Raw genomic sequence first — 18713 nt, 5'->3', positions numbered from 1 at the left:
CAATAAAATGCCAAAGGCCTTTGAATTACGGGTAGAGACTAAAGAGAGATACAGCTCATGGCTCCAGGGATCTTTTCTCCCCATAATTAACTATGTAACCATGTAAAAAGACAAGAAAAGGGTAAGGGAAATCAGGACTAAAGGTGAAAGTAGGAAAGGTAAGGGCACTCAGGAGACCAGAAACATTTCTGACAATGCTCCAAAGAGAGCCACAGCCTTTTGGAAGCAAGACACAATGGACAGAGCTACAACTCAGAGGGAGAACATTCTACAGCAGGCTTGTCTGCGCACAGAAGATAGATATCATGTATGCCGTCTGCTAATGCATGCAGGAGAAAATGAACGGGATGCAAGCAGTCTACGAGGTAAATGCTGCCCCTGGTTTTCACTCACCCAACACCAGCAGTTCCACCGACTCCTCATTTTTGCCTTCCAGGTCATCCGGGGTGGTGATGATACAGTAATAGAGCCCACTGTCTCCCCACATGAGCTTTCCAATCTGAAGATCTGCATCTGTTATCACAAAAAGGAGGGTCCAGTCCTAAACCTCTGTCCTCTGGAAGAAAGGCATTGAGCATGGGGCCTGGGACAGGAGCACCCTTCTGGGACATCTACAGAATTCTGTTTCCTTGCCCAAATACTGACTGGAAATTGCTTACTTTGTTTCAAACAAAATAATACAAACTGGCATCCTTAAAGCAAGAGAATGATTAGGGTACAGCAGCGCAAACAGATGTAGTTCTAGCCCACTTTCAGGAGCAGTGGATGTCTTTGAACCAGGTCTGCAGGGACACCCAAGAACAGGGTAGTTTCCCAAATAATTCTGGGTTCCTAGAAATAAATCGATTCCTTCAAATAATTTAATGAGCAAAGAGGTCATGAGACTTGCAACTCACTTTGCAAAAGACATGTGATTTTTCTTATCTAAAGCTTTAGGGAGCCGGAGAGAGGGTGGAATGGATCCATCCTCCTGGCTCTGTAGCTTACACACATCCCTTCTCCAGGAAAAGGGATTTTTAGCAAAGTCCATTTTTCAGGGTCAGTAAAGAGGCAAGAAGGGTAATATCTAGGTATGGTACGACTGCCTCAAGTTCTTCCACTAAAACTAATCTCAAACAGTTCTGACAATAATCCCTGAGACTGGAGGTCAGGCTCTGAAAGGCTATTCCAGTGCTTATCCCTGTGTTTCCTACATGGGATGTTGTCAACACACCTGCCTGTCACTCAGAGCAAAATGCCAGGGCTCTTGCTACTCCGATCTCCCACAAAATCAGATCCTCGAGAGACTGAAAGGACAAGAGGTTGACTCTCCCTTGTGTCTGGGAAAACCCTGAACCTCCCTCCCGCTCTGTAGACTCAGAACCAGGGTGTCAGTACCGTGAACTATGGTGATCTCTCTGCCCCGGTAGAAATCCCCCAGGGTAACAGTGGAGCCCTGTTTGGAAGCTACCACTCGGACGGTCCTTCTGCTGTCTAGACAATCCAAGTAGGGGTCCCATTCCAGGTTCCTCTTGCTGAGGGCTTGGGCTCTGGGAGAAGACATGCCCAAGGATTCTCCCATGCGATCCTGGCAGTAGGATTTGAACTTCCATTGTACCACAGCAGGCTGGTGGGACGACGTGGAAAAGTGGCAGCGAAGCACGGTGGGCTGGAAGAGCATGGCCACCTTCTTCTTGTCGGGCACTGTGACCTGGAGGCCTTCAACCATGGCTGCAAAACAGAAGGAACAGGTCCGAACAGTATCCATACCTTGGACCCCAGCCCTCACCGCACGACATCACCTTCCCTTCTGACATCCTTGCTCTCATTTATTCTGGCCCACAGTCCCAGGTTACAGTCTATCGCGTAAAAAGAGAGAGCAGCGGGAGCTTGACGCGGGCAGTCACACTGAACCCACGGTGAAGAAACAGCGTTATGAACGTGTGTGCACAGCATTATGAACGTGTGTGCACCGCTCACGTTCTTCCCTTTACGTAGTCCAGGTTCCTAACCCAGGGAAGGAGTCTACCCACAACGAGCCCGTCTTCCTGTCTCCACCAAATCTACCTAAGCCCCACAGGCATGCCCAGAGGCTATAACTCCAGTCATTGTAGACCTGGCCAAGTTCATAATTGAAACTAACCACCATCTTCCTCAAGATGTTCCAATAGTTCATCATCTAGCTTCTGGCCCCCTGCTTCATCCCTTTGAAATAACTCCATTGGAGCACCAAGCTCAACGAAAACCAAAAATGTAGAGTTTCACCGAGTGACCCGTGTTACTCCACGTCTCTAGGTCACTGCACATGACGATCCGTCTTCAAAACCCAATTCTAAGGCCTTCTTTGACCAGGGGGTCCCTTCCTTCTTTGTGTTAGCCACATGCCAAGCATTCTCCTGTTCACAGTTAATTGTGACAATTCTGTACTTCTTTTCATGCCATTTCAGGAAATGATAGTATGTTATCTGGATTGTGAAGCCCATGGGTTCTGACCAAATACTTGATAGGAAAGCAATGAAATCAGGAAGTATGACTTCAAGACAAATTGACTCCCTTTCCAGATGGTGACCAAGCAAAGAAGAAATGGAGCAAAGACGTCTCTTTATGAAAGGGAGACCCCAGCGCCAAAGCACTACACTGGGTTGAACGGCTTTTAAGAGCAATCAAAAGAAGAAAAGAAACTAAAAACCAGAAGAGGAGAGCTGTCGGCTGACTCGATCAGGGAGAACAGGGGATTTTAGTGAGCAAGATACCAAGGGGAGTCTGAGAGGCAAAGGCCCGGGGACTTGTCAGTCGGAGTCTAGAAGTTCTAAGCTATGGGAACACCATTTCCTAAGGACTAGACTTTCTAGCCTAGAGACTTCTGTTGGAAGCAAAAGCAGAATTGTGACGAGAGGCAGAGAAAGGAACAGGAAGACAGATTGGAGAGCTTCCGAGCTGAATTCCAGGTTGGCTTCAGGTAGCTTGGAGCAGAAGGCTTTCGGTTTGTTTCGGTTTGTTTTGGTTTATTTTGGTTTGGTTTGATTTGTGTTTTGTTTTTTGAGACAGGGTTTCTCTGTGTAACCCTGACTGTCCTGGAACCCACTCTGTAGACCAGGCTGGCCTCGAACTCAGAGATCCACCTGCCTCTGGCTCCCAGGTGCTGGGGATGAAGCATGCTTCACCCCACCCAGCGTGGGGCAGGAGGTTTGGCTTTAGACCAGCAGGGACGGGTGAGAAAGGGGTGCCAGGTGCTCACCCTCAAACTCAAACACACACCTCGTGGGAACACGCCTCTTTACTGAAGCAGCCTTGGCAAGGACAAGGTGTACACACGTCCCCTGATTTCCAGAGCAGCATCCCTCCTCCATGAAAGGCGCAGTCAAAAACACAGGTCCTCATTCTTGTTGTGAGAAAATGAATCCTGTATTCCCCGGAACGTGGTAGTGAACACAAGAGAGTGTTTTGGACCAGCCAAGTGCTTGGAGGCTGCCCATGAATAAATACAGGGACGGATGAGCAAATATAAGACTATTAGTATGAGAGCTTTAAGGGCTTTGCAGAGGAAAGTGGGAGGTGACTCATAGATTGCATAGTATATTAAAATAGTGTTGGCACCAAACAGGAAGGGCTTGGAATATCATCTGGCAGCATACTAGTGGCAAGGCCTTAAAATCTGTGTAGCAATCTGAGATCCATTTTCCTCACCTACCCAGGAAGTATCAATGCTCCCCCACCCCCAGGAACACAACATGAAAATACTACCTCACCACGCTCCTTCAGGGAGCAGACTCCACAGAGTTTCACTGAGAGGTAGATCTCACAGGACACCCCCACCGCCATTTTCTCCTCTGTCCCTCTGCTCCCTTCCGCACCTACTACACCTCAACGACCATCTCCTACCACCAGGTTTGATAACCACCATATTCTGTAGATCGGCCCCATCAAGGGGCAAGAAATTCTGTCAGGAAACTCAGCTGCTATCTCCCACCCCAAATGTTGATGTCGCTAATTCCGTTCTCCCTGACTCACGCACTTGCAGTAGAAACGTGCCTTACGTTACAGTTCCTCCTTAAACGATACAGCGCCAATTTTCTGCCCTGTAATTCTTCAAATCTTTGCTCATGTCCCAGTTTTCCAGGTGACGTAAGTGGATCAGAGAGGTGAAAAGCATTCAATCAATAACAGTTGTGTCTGGGGAACGAAGCATGGGCAGTGTTCCCAGGACATATCATGCACTTGACCATGCTAGGTCCCTCTGCCCTGTGCCCCGCTGAGGCTCTGCTTGGGAAAAATCTCACTTCCCAGCCTCTCCAGGGTAAATAAAATCATCGAGGGGGGAAAGTGCTACATAAAAGCGTTCTTGAGGTTTCAAACATTATTTACTCTTTTTTTTTTAAAGAGTCAAATATGGGTTTTGGTTCATCAGATGATTGCTGAGAATAATCTTGTCACCAGCTCTGTTCTCTGTTAATGAGATTAGCCATTTGAGGGAGGGAAGCCATTGAACTCTCTTAATCAATTATTAATAGAGGTTAGTCAGCTCTCGGCTTCCTCCATTACAGACACACAAACTCGTGCTCCAAAGAGTAAGAAATACGCTCTCGGAAACGTTGGCCTTTCCACAGCACGACGGTTGGTTAAAGGCTGGAACTTGGAAATCAGTCCTAAATTAGAATCCAGCTACAAGGCCTTAGGCAAGTTACTCAGCTCGTGAACTTCAGATTTCTCATGAGTAAAACCATAATAATAGTAACAGTCTTATGGGGTTGTTTAAAGGTTAGATGACATTTCATCCTAAATACTTATGGCAACCGCTGTTGTGGTTGCTGTAACTATCGAGAAGCATCTTGACTTCTGTGGTGCTGTGGTCCCCAAGCCAGGCAAGGGCAGACAGTCAGGCATGAGATGCTGGCCGTGAAAAGGGAAGAGCATGCTGGAGCTATGTCAGGAGTTCCACAGTGACGGAGTCTCGATGTGTCATTCACCAATTCAATAGTGTGTCCTTGAAGTCAAAATGGAGAGTGGCATATGTGAATGCACATGCATGTATGCGTGCACTGCGTGTACACGTGCGCACTGGATGGGCACAGATGCAGGTATGATGGGACCCTGCACTGAGGACAGAGCTGGATTAGCTGAGAGGACATGGCCAGGAGTTCTGAGTGTCCATTTACCAGACTTTTTGAGGACCATGACCACTGAGATTTAAAATGAAAATGACAATCTCTGTCTCCACTTTGTCGGTTTCCAATGGTAAGGAGCATTTGATTTCCAAAGCCGCTCTGACTCCATCAGAAACCCAGCTTCCAGGGTCTACAACTGCTCATCTGGCCCTAACCCTATGTCCAGGATGAGAGAGTAGATTTCTTGTGCCCACGTGACAGCATCTCTTGTTTTTATCCTGTGTTTGCCTCATACAGAAACTGTTCCCAATTTGGTATGCTAATTTGCAATCTGGTAGCCCTGCCCAGAATTTCAGCTCGCTTTTCCCACAACCCAGCAGCAGTCCCTTCTCAAAAGGATGGGGACATGTTTCCTATAACTCCTCATGCACAGTTGAGTCAAATCTGAAAGGTTGATGGTATTCACTATGAAGGCATTTCCACCATGCCTTCCCTTCCATGATGGGTTGAAACTATAAGTGGGAATAAATTTTTGTTTCCTCCATTTAAGTTGGCCCTGTTTGGAACTCTGGTCACAGTGAGGCAAAAGTAACGAATACACCCACTCCAGGCCAATGCTTCGGCTGCGATGACTTGCCCACTGCCTTTGATCCCTCACTTGGATTTTCTCTGTTCCCACCATCACCAGGTTTCTTGTTCACCTTCCCAGATAATTGTTGTATGACCTTACATGATAAGCCTTTCTCCTATGGCATTTTAGTGAATTCTTTCAAAAACATATGAAATAGGGGTTATTATCATGCTCGGTTTACGTATGGGAAACTGATGTTCTAATAATATGCATAACCTGCTTAAAATATCAGTGTGGCAGGTGACAAATGTGCTGAGCCCCAGGTTGACTGGCTCCAAAGTTCTTAACCATCACCTTATATGGCTAGCGTTACCCCCTGGATGTGAGAGCTGTGTACTGAGTAACCATACACACAGACACTTCTAGCCCAATCGATACGCAACATTTTTCTAGAGCATTCTTTTTAAAAACCTGTGATCAGGGGTTGGGGATTTGCCTAGGAAGCGCAAGGCCCTGGGTTCGGTCCCCAGCTCCGAAAAAAAAGAACCCCCAAAAAAATGTTTCCTAAAAACCTGTGATCATCCCATCAGTTCAGTGTCTTGCCTTAAATGCTATTCATTCCTCATTCTCTCCAGGATAAAATTCCCAAATCCCAATGCCTTGGTATGATGTAAGACCTCATTCATAGGTCTGGAGAGAGAGCTCAACAGGTAAGAGCACTGGCTGTTCTTCCAAAGGACTTGAGTTCGGTTCCCAGCACCCACGCTGGGCAGCTCACAACCACCTGTAACTTCAGCTCCAGATGACCCGCTGCGTCTTTCCCCCTAGGTGCACCACATACACATGGCAGACATACACACATAAACAAAATAAGATTTAAAGCCAGAGCTTATTTATGATTGGGCCCATATACATTCCAGCTATACATTTGCATCCATTGTCTAGAGGGACATATCGCTGAAAGGAGTCAGAGAGGAACGCTGAGGAGAGGTGTGGCAAATGCAGGAACAAGTACTGGCACACAGTGGGAAGGCAGGAATTCTGAGATCAGTCACTGGCACACATTAGGAAGACAGGCATGCTGAGCTTGAGCACTGGCCCACAGTGGGAAGTCTGATGTTCTGAGTATGGGCACTGGCTGGTACAGAGAGCTGACATTCTGAGCTCAGGCACTGGGGACATCTTACTGAACATGAGTTTTGAAGTTTTCTTAATCATTTAAGTGGTACAGAAAGAACTTGGTCCATTCTTCAAACTAAGGTAGGTAGCTATTACAGAAAAAGAGGTAGAAGCAGAAAAAAGGCAAATAAATAAATGAAAGGAAGAAGGGCAGTGCATTGGCTGGTTTTGTGTGTCAACTTGACACAAGCTGGAGTTATCACAGAAAAGGAGCCTCAATTGTGGAAATGCCTTCATGAGACCCAGCTGTGAGGCAGTTTCTCAACTAGTGGTCAAGGGGGGAGGACCCAGCCCATTATGGATGGTGCCGTCCCTGGGCTGGTAGTCTTGGGTTCTTATAAGAAAGCAAGCTGAGCAAGCCAGGGGAAGCAAGACAGTAAGATACATCCCTTCATGACCTCTGCATCAGCTCCTGCTTCCTGACCTGCTTGAGTTCCAGTCCTGACTTCCTTTGGTGATCAACAGCAATGTGGAAGTGTAAGCTGAATAAACCCTTTCCTCCCCAACTTGCCTCTTGGTCCTGATGTTTGTGCAGGAACAGAAACTCTGACTAAGACAGGCAGTGTGTGTGGCACAGAACACACCTGTAAAGATCAGATCTCCTTTCAAAAGTTAATCACTGACTACAGGCAGCACTGTAAGCTATCGAAGACCACAAGTAGCTCATCCATAGAGAGAAGAGTCATCATCTTAGACCAACTATTCTTTTTTTTTTTTTTTTCGGAGCTGGGAACCGAACCCAGGGCAAGCGTTCTACCACTGAGCTAAATCCCCAACTCCTAGACCAACTATTCTTACACATACTTTTGGCTCTCTGAACTCTAGAAAACACTGACCTTTGTTATTTTAACTCTGCCAAAACCTATTCAAAACACGTCATTAAATGCTAGTAACGCAAAGAAAAGGCAAATTCCAGATCTTGGTACATTTCATCTAAACTTGCTTATTTGTATTACCCTAAGGTGCCTGAGGTTAGTTACCAGGATTTCCTTGAGCCTACATCCCCAACATCCAGCAAAGCCATAGAGTGTAGCTGAGGTCTAAGAAAATGTGGAGTAAATCAACAAATGGACGTACACAGGAGCCTGAGAGTCTGAGTGGCTTTCTTAGCAGGGGCGCCTCGGTGCAGAGCGTGCATTCTGGCCCAAACCTGAAGAAGTGACCTCAGAATAGCAGCTGTCCTCCTGGATTACTTTCAGACTAGAGAAAAGTCCTCTCCAAGTGCCTGCAAATTAGGGTCCCGATTTGCCTACCCCAATTCTCATGTGAGGGAAGGGATTCTCCATATGACCAACTATATTCTCGTGGAAGAAACACAAGCAGTTTCTAAAGCAAGGCTGTTCTTATTTTAGCACCTTCATTTCTTTTCAGAGCAAGTTCCTTTCCCCACTTGTTGACAGCCATTCCTCCAGCATCTCTGAGAGGCAGTTCTATAAGCACCCTCCGCCCACTTTAGAGAAGCAAGATGCTGCTAAGGTCACAAAAATATCTAGGGACAGGCATCTAGAAGCTTTGTATAAAGCTTACCCATCCCTTAAGTCTACAAGTCCCCAAAGCAGATTTGACAAATTCCTTATTCTTTATTCAATATGTGGATTCAAACCTTCCTTCTCCTGCCTTCAAGTTAAAACATAAGAAATCTATCACTTGTTTTCACACTTTAAACATGTTGTCTCAACCTCCCAAGACGTTTTCGAGACAGCCAGTGGGCAAGCTTTCCAAATGTAGACAAGCAAATAGAAGGTATGCACATATGGGATTAGCCTATGGTCCAACCAAGTAAAGAAAGACTGTGCATCCCTGAGTATTCAGGATGGGAGCAAAGCATTTGCCCCATGTCTACCTACAGGTTAAAGGTTTAAAGACAAAGAAAAATGCAGCTTGACAATTTTCTTTTAGAAGTAGAAACAATCTCCTTGATCAACTGAGGTTCAAAAAAAAAAGTCTTTAGTAAGAATAGTAGATGTCACCTTAGTGCCTGCCTATTTTCTGAGCCTTGTTCTCTACATTTCCCATTGATTCCCAAGTTTATCAAACTCTTTGAAAAAAAGATTTCTTCCATGCTTAAACTGGCTAGAACCATGGTATCGTAGTAATTTATTGGGGGGGTGTCCTGTGCCCCCTTTTGTTCCCAGGTTTCTGCAGAGCATTTCAACACCCACTTTAGCCTGTAAAATTTGCAAATAAAAAACACAGGAACATGGTATCTTTATCAACAACCTTTAAGTCTAAACTGGGCAGATTCTGAGCTATTCTATCTCAGCCATAGATCCTATTTGCTTGGTTCCACCTGTGTCCTCCTTTGATCCTTCTCCCTCGTGGTCCCTACCTGAGACCCCCTAGTCGATCCGATGCCCCGTCTTCCTCTCCCCCTGCCCTGTCACAGGCTCTACTTTTTACTTACCAATCAGAGATGTTGGGGATCATTCCTTACAGCACATTGGTCAACACAGTGCCCATGTCTGTGGGAATGTAGAGGCCAACCTTGTGAAGGAAAAGAGCGTGAGGGAGAGTGAGGACCACAGGCTCCTGAGACTGCTCAGAGAGTCCCGATCCGCTGCACATGGCATCAGGTCTAAGATGGCTCCCTTTCTCCTAGCCCCCCCGCCCCCGCCCTGACACTTCTGAGTAACCTCATCAGCAGGGCTTTCATTGGAGCATGATGTTGCTGTGGCAAAATATGATTGGTCAAGATTTAGGGGCTTGGATTGACTTGAACACTGAATATAAGCTTATGCACTGCTCAATAAACTCAGATATGCACCCCGATGCTGGTTTCGGGAGTCTGATTCCCAGGATTCATCGTGTGACTCCATCACCTCTCTCCACCACCCCCATCCTCGCTTCCTGTTCCCACACATGTCTAGACTGCAACCTGATCTTGTCATATAGAACTCAGCATCTGAATGCACTGCCCACAAGACCAATCTAACACTAAGGTCTCTTCTTTGTTGCCCCAGTACCTGAATCCTTTATCTACATTACACCTAGAGTAACCAGATAGACCATTTGAAGACCATTTTTTTAATGCTAGCATCCTAATATGTTTTCCATCTCAAAGTACAACACCATGTTCCCATTTCAGATAGGAGTGTGGTCAATGACACCCACATAGGCTTGGCCCATAGCCTAGTTATTATTGGCAGCCAATAGCTCTGATGCCCGTTGCACACAAAGCTTGCCACTCATTGAGCATAATTCCTATGTCTCCAGCCGGGCCATGTTTTCCTATTCTGCAACCACCATGTAGATAAAAACCAGATATATCTATCTGACTTGTTTCATCATCCATAGATCCGAGCTGAGTTACGGGTGACGTCTAACTAGCTTGTGTGCTAGTCCAGTGGAACCAAAGCAGTGCTGAAAGAGGTCATTCTTTACCCTGCAATGCAAAGGGACCTTAGAAATCAACTCCAGTCATTTAGACAAGCAAGGGAATATATAAGAAAGTTCCTATCTCCTATCAACCTTTATCAACTTGTCTGTGTTTCCTGTCTGGATCTCTCCTGAGCTCCAGGTTCAAATACACAGCTTTACTCTCTATTTTGGTGTTACATAAACATATTTAAGCTCATTCTCCTAAAGAGGGAGACACAACCATTTCCTCCTTTTTAGTAATAGGATATCCCAGGTTTTCATTTGGACAGACAAACCATCAGGATCTACACATTTTCTGGACTCTCTTGCAGCTAGCTATGGCCCTGTGACTACATTTAAGCAGTGAGAAACTAGGTGTACAGCTTCTAGGTCACCTCTCTGCCAGCAAGCTGTTTGCCCTCAACTCTATTTTCCTTGTTCCTCCTGATGAGAAGAGCCTACAGCTAGGAACCACATGTTAAAATGGTAGCTGTAGCACCACATATCCAAACTGTAATGAGAAAGAAAAATACAGTACTTTATATTAGTCACTAGGCATGATGGGTAAGATCATCAACTTGATAAGACCAAAAACTTAATGAGGAGGTAAGACTCTGGGCATATCTGGGGTGAATGATTAAGATGACGTTAAATGAGGTGGGAAGAACCAACCTCCATGTAGACCGAATCATGCCATGGGCTGGAGTCCCAGACTACATGAAAAGGAGAAAGTACTGAGCCAAACATTCAACTCCCTCTGCTTCTGACTGCAGACACATGTGATGGGTGCTTCAGACTGCAGACACAGTGTGATGGGTGTCTCAGGCTCCCACCACCAGGACCCGGGTGAGCTATAGCCTTGAAGTGTCAGCCAGAACAAGCTCTTCTTCCTAAGTTGCTTTTATTGAGCACTGCATAAAATCACTAATACAGTATGGTTTAGCATACCTTAATTATAGCAGCCTAGGCTATAATGTAATTAGGAGAAAGAGACAGTGCGAGATGTCCATGTCCCTCCTTTATGTGTTTCCCCTTTCATATTAATCCATAGCCATGGATTCCTAGAAATCCCAGACTAGAAATCAAGATGCATCCTTAACATTCCTTCCCTTTCAACCTCTGCATCCAGCCATTCCTACTTCCACCATGTAAGTCTGTCCACGTCTGTCTGTCAGTCTGCCCTTCCATAATTGATTGATTATGTATACAGTGTTCTGTCTGCATGTATGCCCATATGCCAGAAGAGGGCATCAGATCTCATTATAAATGGTTGTGAGAGGTTGTGGGGTTGCTGGGAATTGAACTCAGGACCTCTGGAAGAGCAGCCAGTGCTCTTAACCTCTAAGCCATCTCTTGAAACTCCATGTCTGTCTCTTATCTCATTGTACCACCTAGGTACAGGTCCCATCATACCTTCTCCTACAAGGCTCCTTACCAACATCTAATCTATTCACCACCTTGAGCACGAATGTTCTTTCTGAAATGCACACTTGATCACAGCATGCCCCTGGCTCTGACTCTTTTTTTCAAGACTCCCTTTAGCCTTCTGGAGGACAAAGGGGCTTCTCTTTTCTGTGCTCCTGCAGCACTAAATGCTTCAAGCACAGATAAATATTTGTAGTTTACAAAAAAAGTATCACATCCTCCCTGGGTTCTCAGCCGTTACATAGCCCGTTTCCTCTGCACATTTCTTTATTCTTTATCCCCGTAGCTCCCTTCCCTTCTAACTCCTACTTATTCTTCAGGACTTCCTCAAGTATCACTGTCTCTAAAAGCTGCCTCCAGCTCTCAGCACAGTACACAGCAGAATCCCATTTCCTCGCCTGAGAATTTCCTATTCAGTCATCTGCAGCCTTTCTTAACAATAATTCCATTCTGCAGGGTTCTGAAGATTCTGCTACATGGTAAGGACAAAGATTACAGTTGTTAGATGACTTAGTCCAACGGATGGATTTCACTGTTCCTTCCCTTTCCAGTCTTGCATTGGAAGACTCTGCAGGCACACATACCGGTCCAACTCCACAGACCGTACACTGTACAACAGGATTTCCTTTGCCCAGCGTAATATGAGCAGATAAGTCACACGGCGTGTCCAAGTAGAAATTTAGAGGCACTTGTGTGGTATGGCACTACACGCTGCCTCTGTACTCCCACCCAATCCTCCCAAACCCTTGCCCTCCACTGTGAGAGCCACATAACCAGTTAGTGTCTGTTCCTTCACACTGGTAAAGGACAACTGGTACCGAGTCAAGTCCACCAAGCCAACACTCAGTTACCCACAACTAACTGCAGCTTCCATGGGACATGATTAACTCAGTGAGCTATGGAGTTTGTTTCTTGATGCTGCTTGCTAATGAGCATGCCTAGTTTGGTTTGTGAGATGTAATGGGCTGTCACTATCTACTGAACGTTGTTCGGGGAGTTTTTACATGGTTTAATTTTAATTATTTAACCAGCACTGTGAGGCGAGTGAGCTTTGTATGTCTAAGTCAAAGGAAATAAGATAAAATACTAAACTAGCATTCAAATCCAAGTCAGTTAATGCTAACCCTACCCCTTAACACTTGCACAGGCACACACACACACACACACACACACACACACACACACACACACACACACACACGTACATGCACACATAAACTGCAGCCTATGACCTGCTTCTCCTCTGTATTAGCCCCATGGAAAGGCCAGGTACAGAAGGAGCAATAGTGTGTCCATTCTGCTCCTAAGGCAGATCACTGCATCCTGTAAGCTCCAGACACAGAAGGCGAACAGAGGAAGTAGCATGTTCCTCTGTGCTCTTTCTTGTTTCTTGGCCCACAAAGAACTCCAGTCATCCAAAATGCTTTCTTTTCATTTTCGGAGAGCCAAAAGCCTATCTCCGTCACCGAGATTCTAAGCATGCATACAGCATGGCTACATCTTTCAGGGCTCCTGGGTGTGTAGCACTAACACTTAGTCCCAAATGCTATCCCGAGGACACAGCCCCTGCCTTTCTGAAGTATTCCTTATACACTTTACCCCACACGCACACCTCAGGACTTAATTTAGGGGAAACCAACAGCCGATCTCTCTCATTTTCCCCTGCACTGTTTCCCTGAATTCCATGAACTCTAAGACGCCACAGTAGTCATCATGTTTATTCACTAAAGTCAAGAACTACAGTTTGTGCCACCTTAACCAAAATAGAATGGTTTCCGTGGATCCCGGCGCTTGAGACGGCCAAGTTATGCCAAAGTGCTGACACACCATATCTCATGAATTTTTTTAATCAATAAAACCCCATAGACAGATCAGTCCTTTATTTCTTCTGAGCCTTGGGCTTCTTGGGTGTGAGTAGGTAATAATGGCCTTACTTCAGAAGGATCAAATGGGATAATGTATATGAAAGCCACCAACACCAAGGGAAACAGCACAGCACAAAAATATCAAGAACAACACCAAAAGCCATTACCTTTCTGTATGCTTCCGACTAGAGAATAGGAAGTATGAATGCCCAAAGAAGGGAGAAGTAGGTTCTGGAAATTGGAGGAATCCATGCTGGCCTGGATTCAGCCACCTAGTTCAAACTATTCGACTCGTTCTACCTAACCTGACCACCCAACCCTGTGTCCCAAAAGCTGAATGCTAATCATTTGTTCTTCTGAAAATCTCAGCAACAGATCTCCTTTCCTAGCTGGTGGTTTTTTGTTTTTTGGTTTTTTGTTTGTTTGTTTGTTTGTTTCATTCTAAACATCAATTAGAATGAAAAACACTGAAGAAAACAGATTTACTCAGTTTCCTTCACCAGGTGAATTAGCAGGTCACCAAAACTAGGTCGAGAAAACGCTCAGACTCAGAATCACAGCCAAAAGCAACCCTAGAAATCACCCACCTAGCAGACTGTAAGACCAAGGGTTACACAGCTCTTCACAGAAGACCTAGTCCTTGAACCTAACCTTCAACTCCCAGGTTAGGGATCTTTCCATCCACCAAGTTCCCATACTAAAACTAACATTAGAGCCAGCACCGAGTACTTGGACTAAAACCTGCTAACACATAGAAGCACAGAGCTCACTATACTCAAACCTTTGGAGAGCAGCCACTCCGCATGCTCATGTGTCCAAACTGTGGGCCATGATAAGGATACTAAAACAACCACCTTCTAATCCAGCAAGGAGCACCCAGGCTGGGGATGGTGTGCGTGGGGACAGCTATGATAAAATATTGAAAGAAGTTCTGGTGTAAACAATGTCCCTTCTGTGGAAGAAGGCAGAACAGAGAAGGGAGGGAGTATAGGCACTGTACAGAGCATGAAAGGGGATAATGGAAGTTAAGGTACCAGCAATCTCTAAAAGAAAGTCTTCCTTTCCCAGGACTGATAACACCCTAAGTCTTCATATCACCATCCTTACATGGTCATCAGATAGCAAAGTGGCCCAGGTAACAATCATGCCCCAACACCACCCTGCCTCCTCCACCCTGGGTTAGGAGATTTTCTGAACCACCTCACAATACTTAGGGAAGATTTCTCTTACTGCTTTTGCACAATGCTAAAACTAGTGTCTACTGGCTGCTCCTTGCTGGATTAGAAGGTGGTTGTTTTAGTGTCCTTATTCTTACTAAGATACAGCACAGTGCGTAGGACAAGCCAGCGACTCCCTGACTGCATGAAAACTGCATTCTCAGTTCAGCCATCACTTCTTTAGGAACTTCATTTCAGGGTTAGTTTGGGTTAGAGTCCCCTGTTTTGGATAGAGTTTGCCTATTCCAGGCACACAGCACCTATGCAGCTCGTACAGAACCATCAGCCATTATGACAGATTCCCCGAGTGCTAGTTTGAATCACCAACTAGGCTGGCCCTTCTCTGAGGGTCCATTGGCACCTTAGTCTCAGTACCTATAGAAATCACAGGGGTTGAGTATGAGCTTTCAGTGTGGGTTGATAAGGGAATGAAAGGGTTCCCACCCCCCAGAAAAGCTGAGGGAACAACTAGACTCCACCACAGAGACACCCAACGGTCTCTAGGAAAACCTATCGCTAGTCCATAGAGTAGGCTCTCTCGGAGTAGAGCCACTGTTTCTCACAGCCCCTGCTGCCAGGGAAGACTGAATCCGAAAGGCCTCCAGGGGAGGGACAACGACTGAAGGAGCCCTCTTCAAGTCTCATTGCTAGATGGCACCTGTTGCTAAACTAGCAGCTGGTAGGCATTTTGTTTTGTTCAGAACATCAACAACGCCACCAATCTATTGCAGGAAGTAGCATTGCAGTGACAATGAGAAATCATGTGGCTAAATCCGTAGCAGGAAAAAGTACTGGATTTCAGTAATGGAAAGACAAGGAAGCAGCCATTGCAGCCTGAGGAAAAGAACCCAAGTGTTGATTAGAAATTACTCAGCCTGCCTTAAAGCAAAACAGGGGAGTAGAATGGTGAGCGAGGGAGCATGGGAGGGGAGAGAGGGAGGGAGGGAGAGAAAAGAGGAAGGAGGGAAAGGATGAATGTGGTTTGTTCTTGGCTCTGTCTCATTTTTAATCTGCTTTTTGTCTCTCTCCCTCTCCCTTTTACCTTGTCTCAGGAGAGAATCTATTGATTGGGCTGGACCAGAATGTCTTACCTTTCCTCATATGGTTCCTGTGTGAGGGATGAGTCTAAATCCTGCTCATCCTTGACTGCACCTCTCTCCTCAGGCCCCTTCCCCCGCAGCAGCCATTGTTAGTGCCCTCATACTGTGGAGGGACTGAGAGGCTCCTTGTCCATCGGCACCTCTGACAGCGGGGGGGGGGGGGGTCAGGGGATGGCAGAGGGTAGTCAGTGGCATCCCAAGGGGCAGCCTCCCTTGCACATCACCCCTGCCATCTGACACTGCTGAGACTCCCTGACAAGTAACCTGTTGCCTGTTTCCAGGCAGAGCCAGCTCTCCAGGTGCAGAAGGCAGAAGGCACAGACAATGCAGCACCTCCCTCCATGCAAAAATAAAGCACCAGAGCTTCCCACCAGAAACCCAGGGAAGCAGGTGGAGCTGGTGTACAGAAGTCTGGCTGGGGCCCTGGGGGACCGTAGTGCACTCCAGATTCAAATACGCATACTGTCCCTCTGCACCAAGGTGGGGCTGAGCTAGATTTCCCGTGGTCCCCCCACTAATAGGTTTCCATTTCATAAGAACCTGTTAGCCATCTAGAGAGACCATATGTTTTTCTCCCACTCTCTCTGAGTGGGCAGACCCAGTATGGGGGTGGGGGTCATCCAGAAAAGCATCTCTGACTCATGGACCTCCTAAGATGCCCTCCTGACTTCAAAAGCCATGACACAGGCCGCAAGTCCAAGTCCCCTGGAAGATGGTAACTGAGAAAGGGGTAGAGGCAATTCCGAGCTAGGATCTGTGAGGGCGGCAGTGGAAAGCACTGGGAGGCCAGAGAAGGCAGAAGCGTGGATCAGCCAAACCCTGGAATTAGATGATTCATATTTGAATAATGTGGGAGGGATGAACTCAGAGCAGCCAAGATAAGAGGCTAACTCTGTTGAGGGTGCCACCCCCCACCTCATCCCAGCTGGGGGCAAGAGCGCTGTTAGGGCGACGGGGAAAGGGCGACGGGGAAAGAAATCAGACAATTGATAATTTCATTCTGAGGGTAAAAGAAGAGGGAGCATCTGCCTTCCTCCCGTTCCAGGGATTTGTTTCAGCTATTTTAAGCTGGATCCCATTTTCCTAGTGTCTCCATCTCACCCCACCCTTCTGCATCCCTCTGGAGCTGGTGGATACCCCAGAGGAAACAAACTTTTTTCTTCTTGCAGCCTTTTGCTCTCTTCTCTTCTGCCTGTGACTGACCGGATCCTATCAAGCGTGACCTTTTGACACCTTATTCTGTTTCCTCCACTGTCTCTTTGGTTGCCTCTGACTCACCCCCGGCCATCCGAACCCTCCTCATCCTGTCCCATTTTCCCTTCAGCGGGGCTGTGAATCTGTGGTGGCCACCCCAGGGCCACTTGTTCCTTAACCCAGAATTGCAGAATTGTACACAGTGTTACAAACAAGGGCTTCTCCTGACACCAGAAGATGGGAAGAAAGTTCACAAAAGGAGAGGTGCACCAGAGGCATCTCCAAAGTTACCTCAGAGCCTCCATGCAAATTAACCTTGTTGGGGGGAGGGGCGTTGTCGTTCTTCTTCTCCAAATGGCTCCGGTAAGACTGATCAGGCCTTAAATTCCAGGGCCAATCAAGCCTGTTCTTCATCTTCCCAAACCCCTTCCCCTGCAGCCGGAGAGCCCCAGAGAAGGCCTCTGGGTCTCCCTCCTTCTCCCGGGAAGTAGCTGGAGAGACACTCACTCCCCTACCCCCTCCTCCAGAAAACCAGTGCTGTTAATGAATCAACCCCTTCTGAGCTTTCCCCAGGCTTTGCCCAGGACTCGAGCCTAAGAAACTCGGAGAAAGAAGGAGGAAGAGCCATTGTCTGGAGGGGAAATAGACATCCCAAGAACAGCCTCATAGCGGTAGTGAGTCAAACACCTGCATCTCCATCCAGTTCTTTGCCTCCCCCACCATCCATCCATCCACACACACACACACACACACACACACACACACACACACACACACACACACACACACAGGCTAAGCAGCGCTAACACACCGTCAAAAAGGAGGAAAACGAGGCTGGAGTGGAACACCACCACTGTGGGAATACATATAAAGTTATCCGTCTCTGTAGCAAAGGACTCTTCTTACCTGTTAACCAGAAGACAGCGGTCCACCCCAACACGACCCTATCCATTTTCCCCAACTTCCCATTCAGATCCAGAGTGGGGAAAGCTGGCAGCGGCTGGCACGCTAGGATCTCGATGACCTCGCGGCAGCAGGCGGCGGCGGAGCGCGGGCCCAGCGCGTCCCTGGCGCAGCAGCCCTCGGGGCTGGCCGCGCAGCCCGGCCCCGGGCGCTGAACGCCGCCGCCTGCGAGAGGCGCGCTGCCGCCAGCTCCAGAGTCCGCTTGGGCTGCGGGGGCCGTTCCCGCACGCACAAGCAGCGCGGTGCGGGGCGAGCGACTCCCCGCAGCAGAGCTCGCCGCGCGGGGGAGCTCGACCGCCGCGCCGCCGCCCGCGCCGCCGCCGCCCGCCAAAGTTTCTCAGTCACGTGCTAGGGGCTAGTCCGGGGTCTAGGAGGTCAGCGCCTCCTGTGGCGGGGGACTGCGGTCCACACTCTACTCAGGCCACCATGCAGGACCCCATGTCTCCATCTGCTCGTGGCAACCTTACCTTTAGGGACAGAAAGGCTACAAGGACTTGGCATAACTTCTCCTGGGGCTCAGACCTACGTGGGTTTTGTTTGTTTGTTTTCTGTGTATGGTTTGTTTTTTGTTGTTGTTTTGTTTTGTTTTCTGTGTCCTATCTGATGCATTCTGGTTCAAAGAATCAAGAGGCCTCAGCCAAATTGGAATCCACAGGGGAGAAACCCACTAGGCAACATTTTTTTCCTGTTAACAGAAAATGGGTTTTTAAGAGAGAAAGAGAGAGAGAGAGAGAGAGAGAGAGAGAGAGAGAGAGAGA

General features: G+C 47.2%; 1 protein-coding gene across 4 annotated transcripts in view; it reads right to left on the bottom strand.

The window, feature by feature from the left end:
- The window catches only part of Ildr2 (immunoglobulin-like domain containing receptor 2), a 61868-nt gene extending 43779 nt beyond the window's left edge, over positions 1-18089 (bottom strand). The window contains exons 1-3 of one of the 4 annotated variants that reach the window (XM_008769713.3): positions 17899-18089; positions 1378-1710; positions 394-513 (exon numbers count right to left, since the gene is read on the bottom strand). In XM_008769713.3, coding sequence (XP_008767935.2) covers positions 394-513; positions 1378-1710; positions 17899-17944 — 499 coding nt within the window. In that variant the 5' untranslated portion in view covers positions 17945-18089. Of the gene's footprint in view, positions 1-393; positions 514-1377; positions 1711-3994; positions 17243-17283; positions 17852-17898 lie in introns of those variants that run through there. The other 3 variants (XM_017598996.3, XM_008769716.4, XM_017598997.3) reach the window with 3 other exon arrangements.
- Between the last annotated feature and the right edge of the window lie 624 nt (positions 18090-18713).

This window comes from Rattus norvegicus, chromosome 13 (assembly GCF_036323735.1).
Source record: "Rattus norvegicus strain BN/NHsdMcwi chromosome 13, GRCr8, whole genome shotgun sequence".
Classification (NCBI taxonomy): domain Eukaryota; kingdom Metazoa; phylum Chordata; class Mammalia; order Rodentia; family Muridae; genus Rattus; species Rattus norvegicus.
This window is presented reverse-complemented; position numbering and strand designations above follow the sequence as displayed.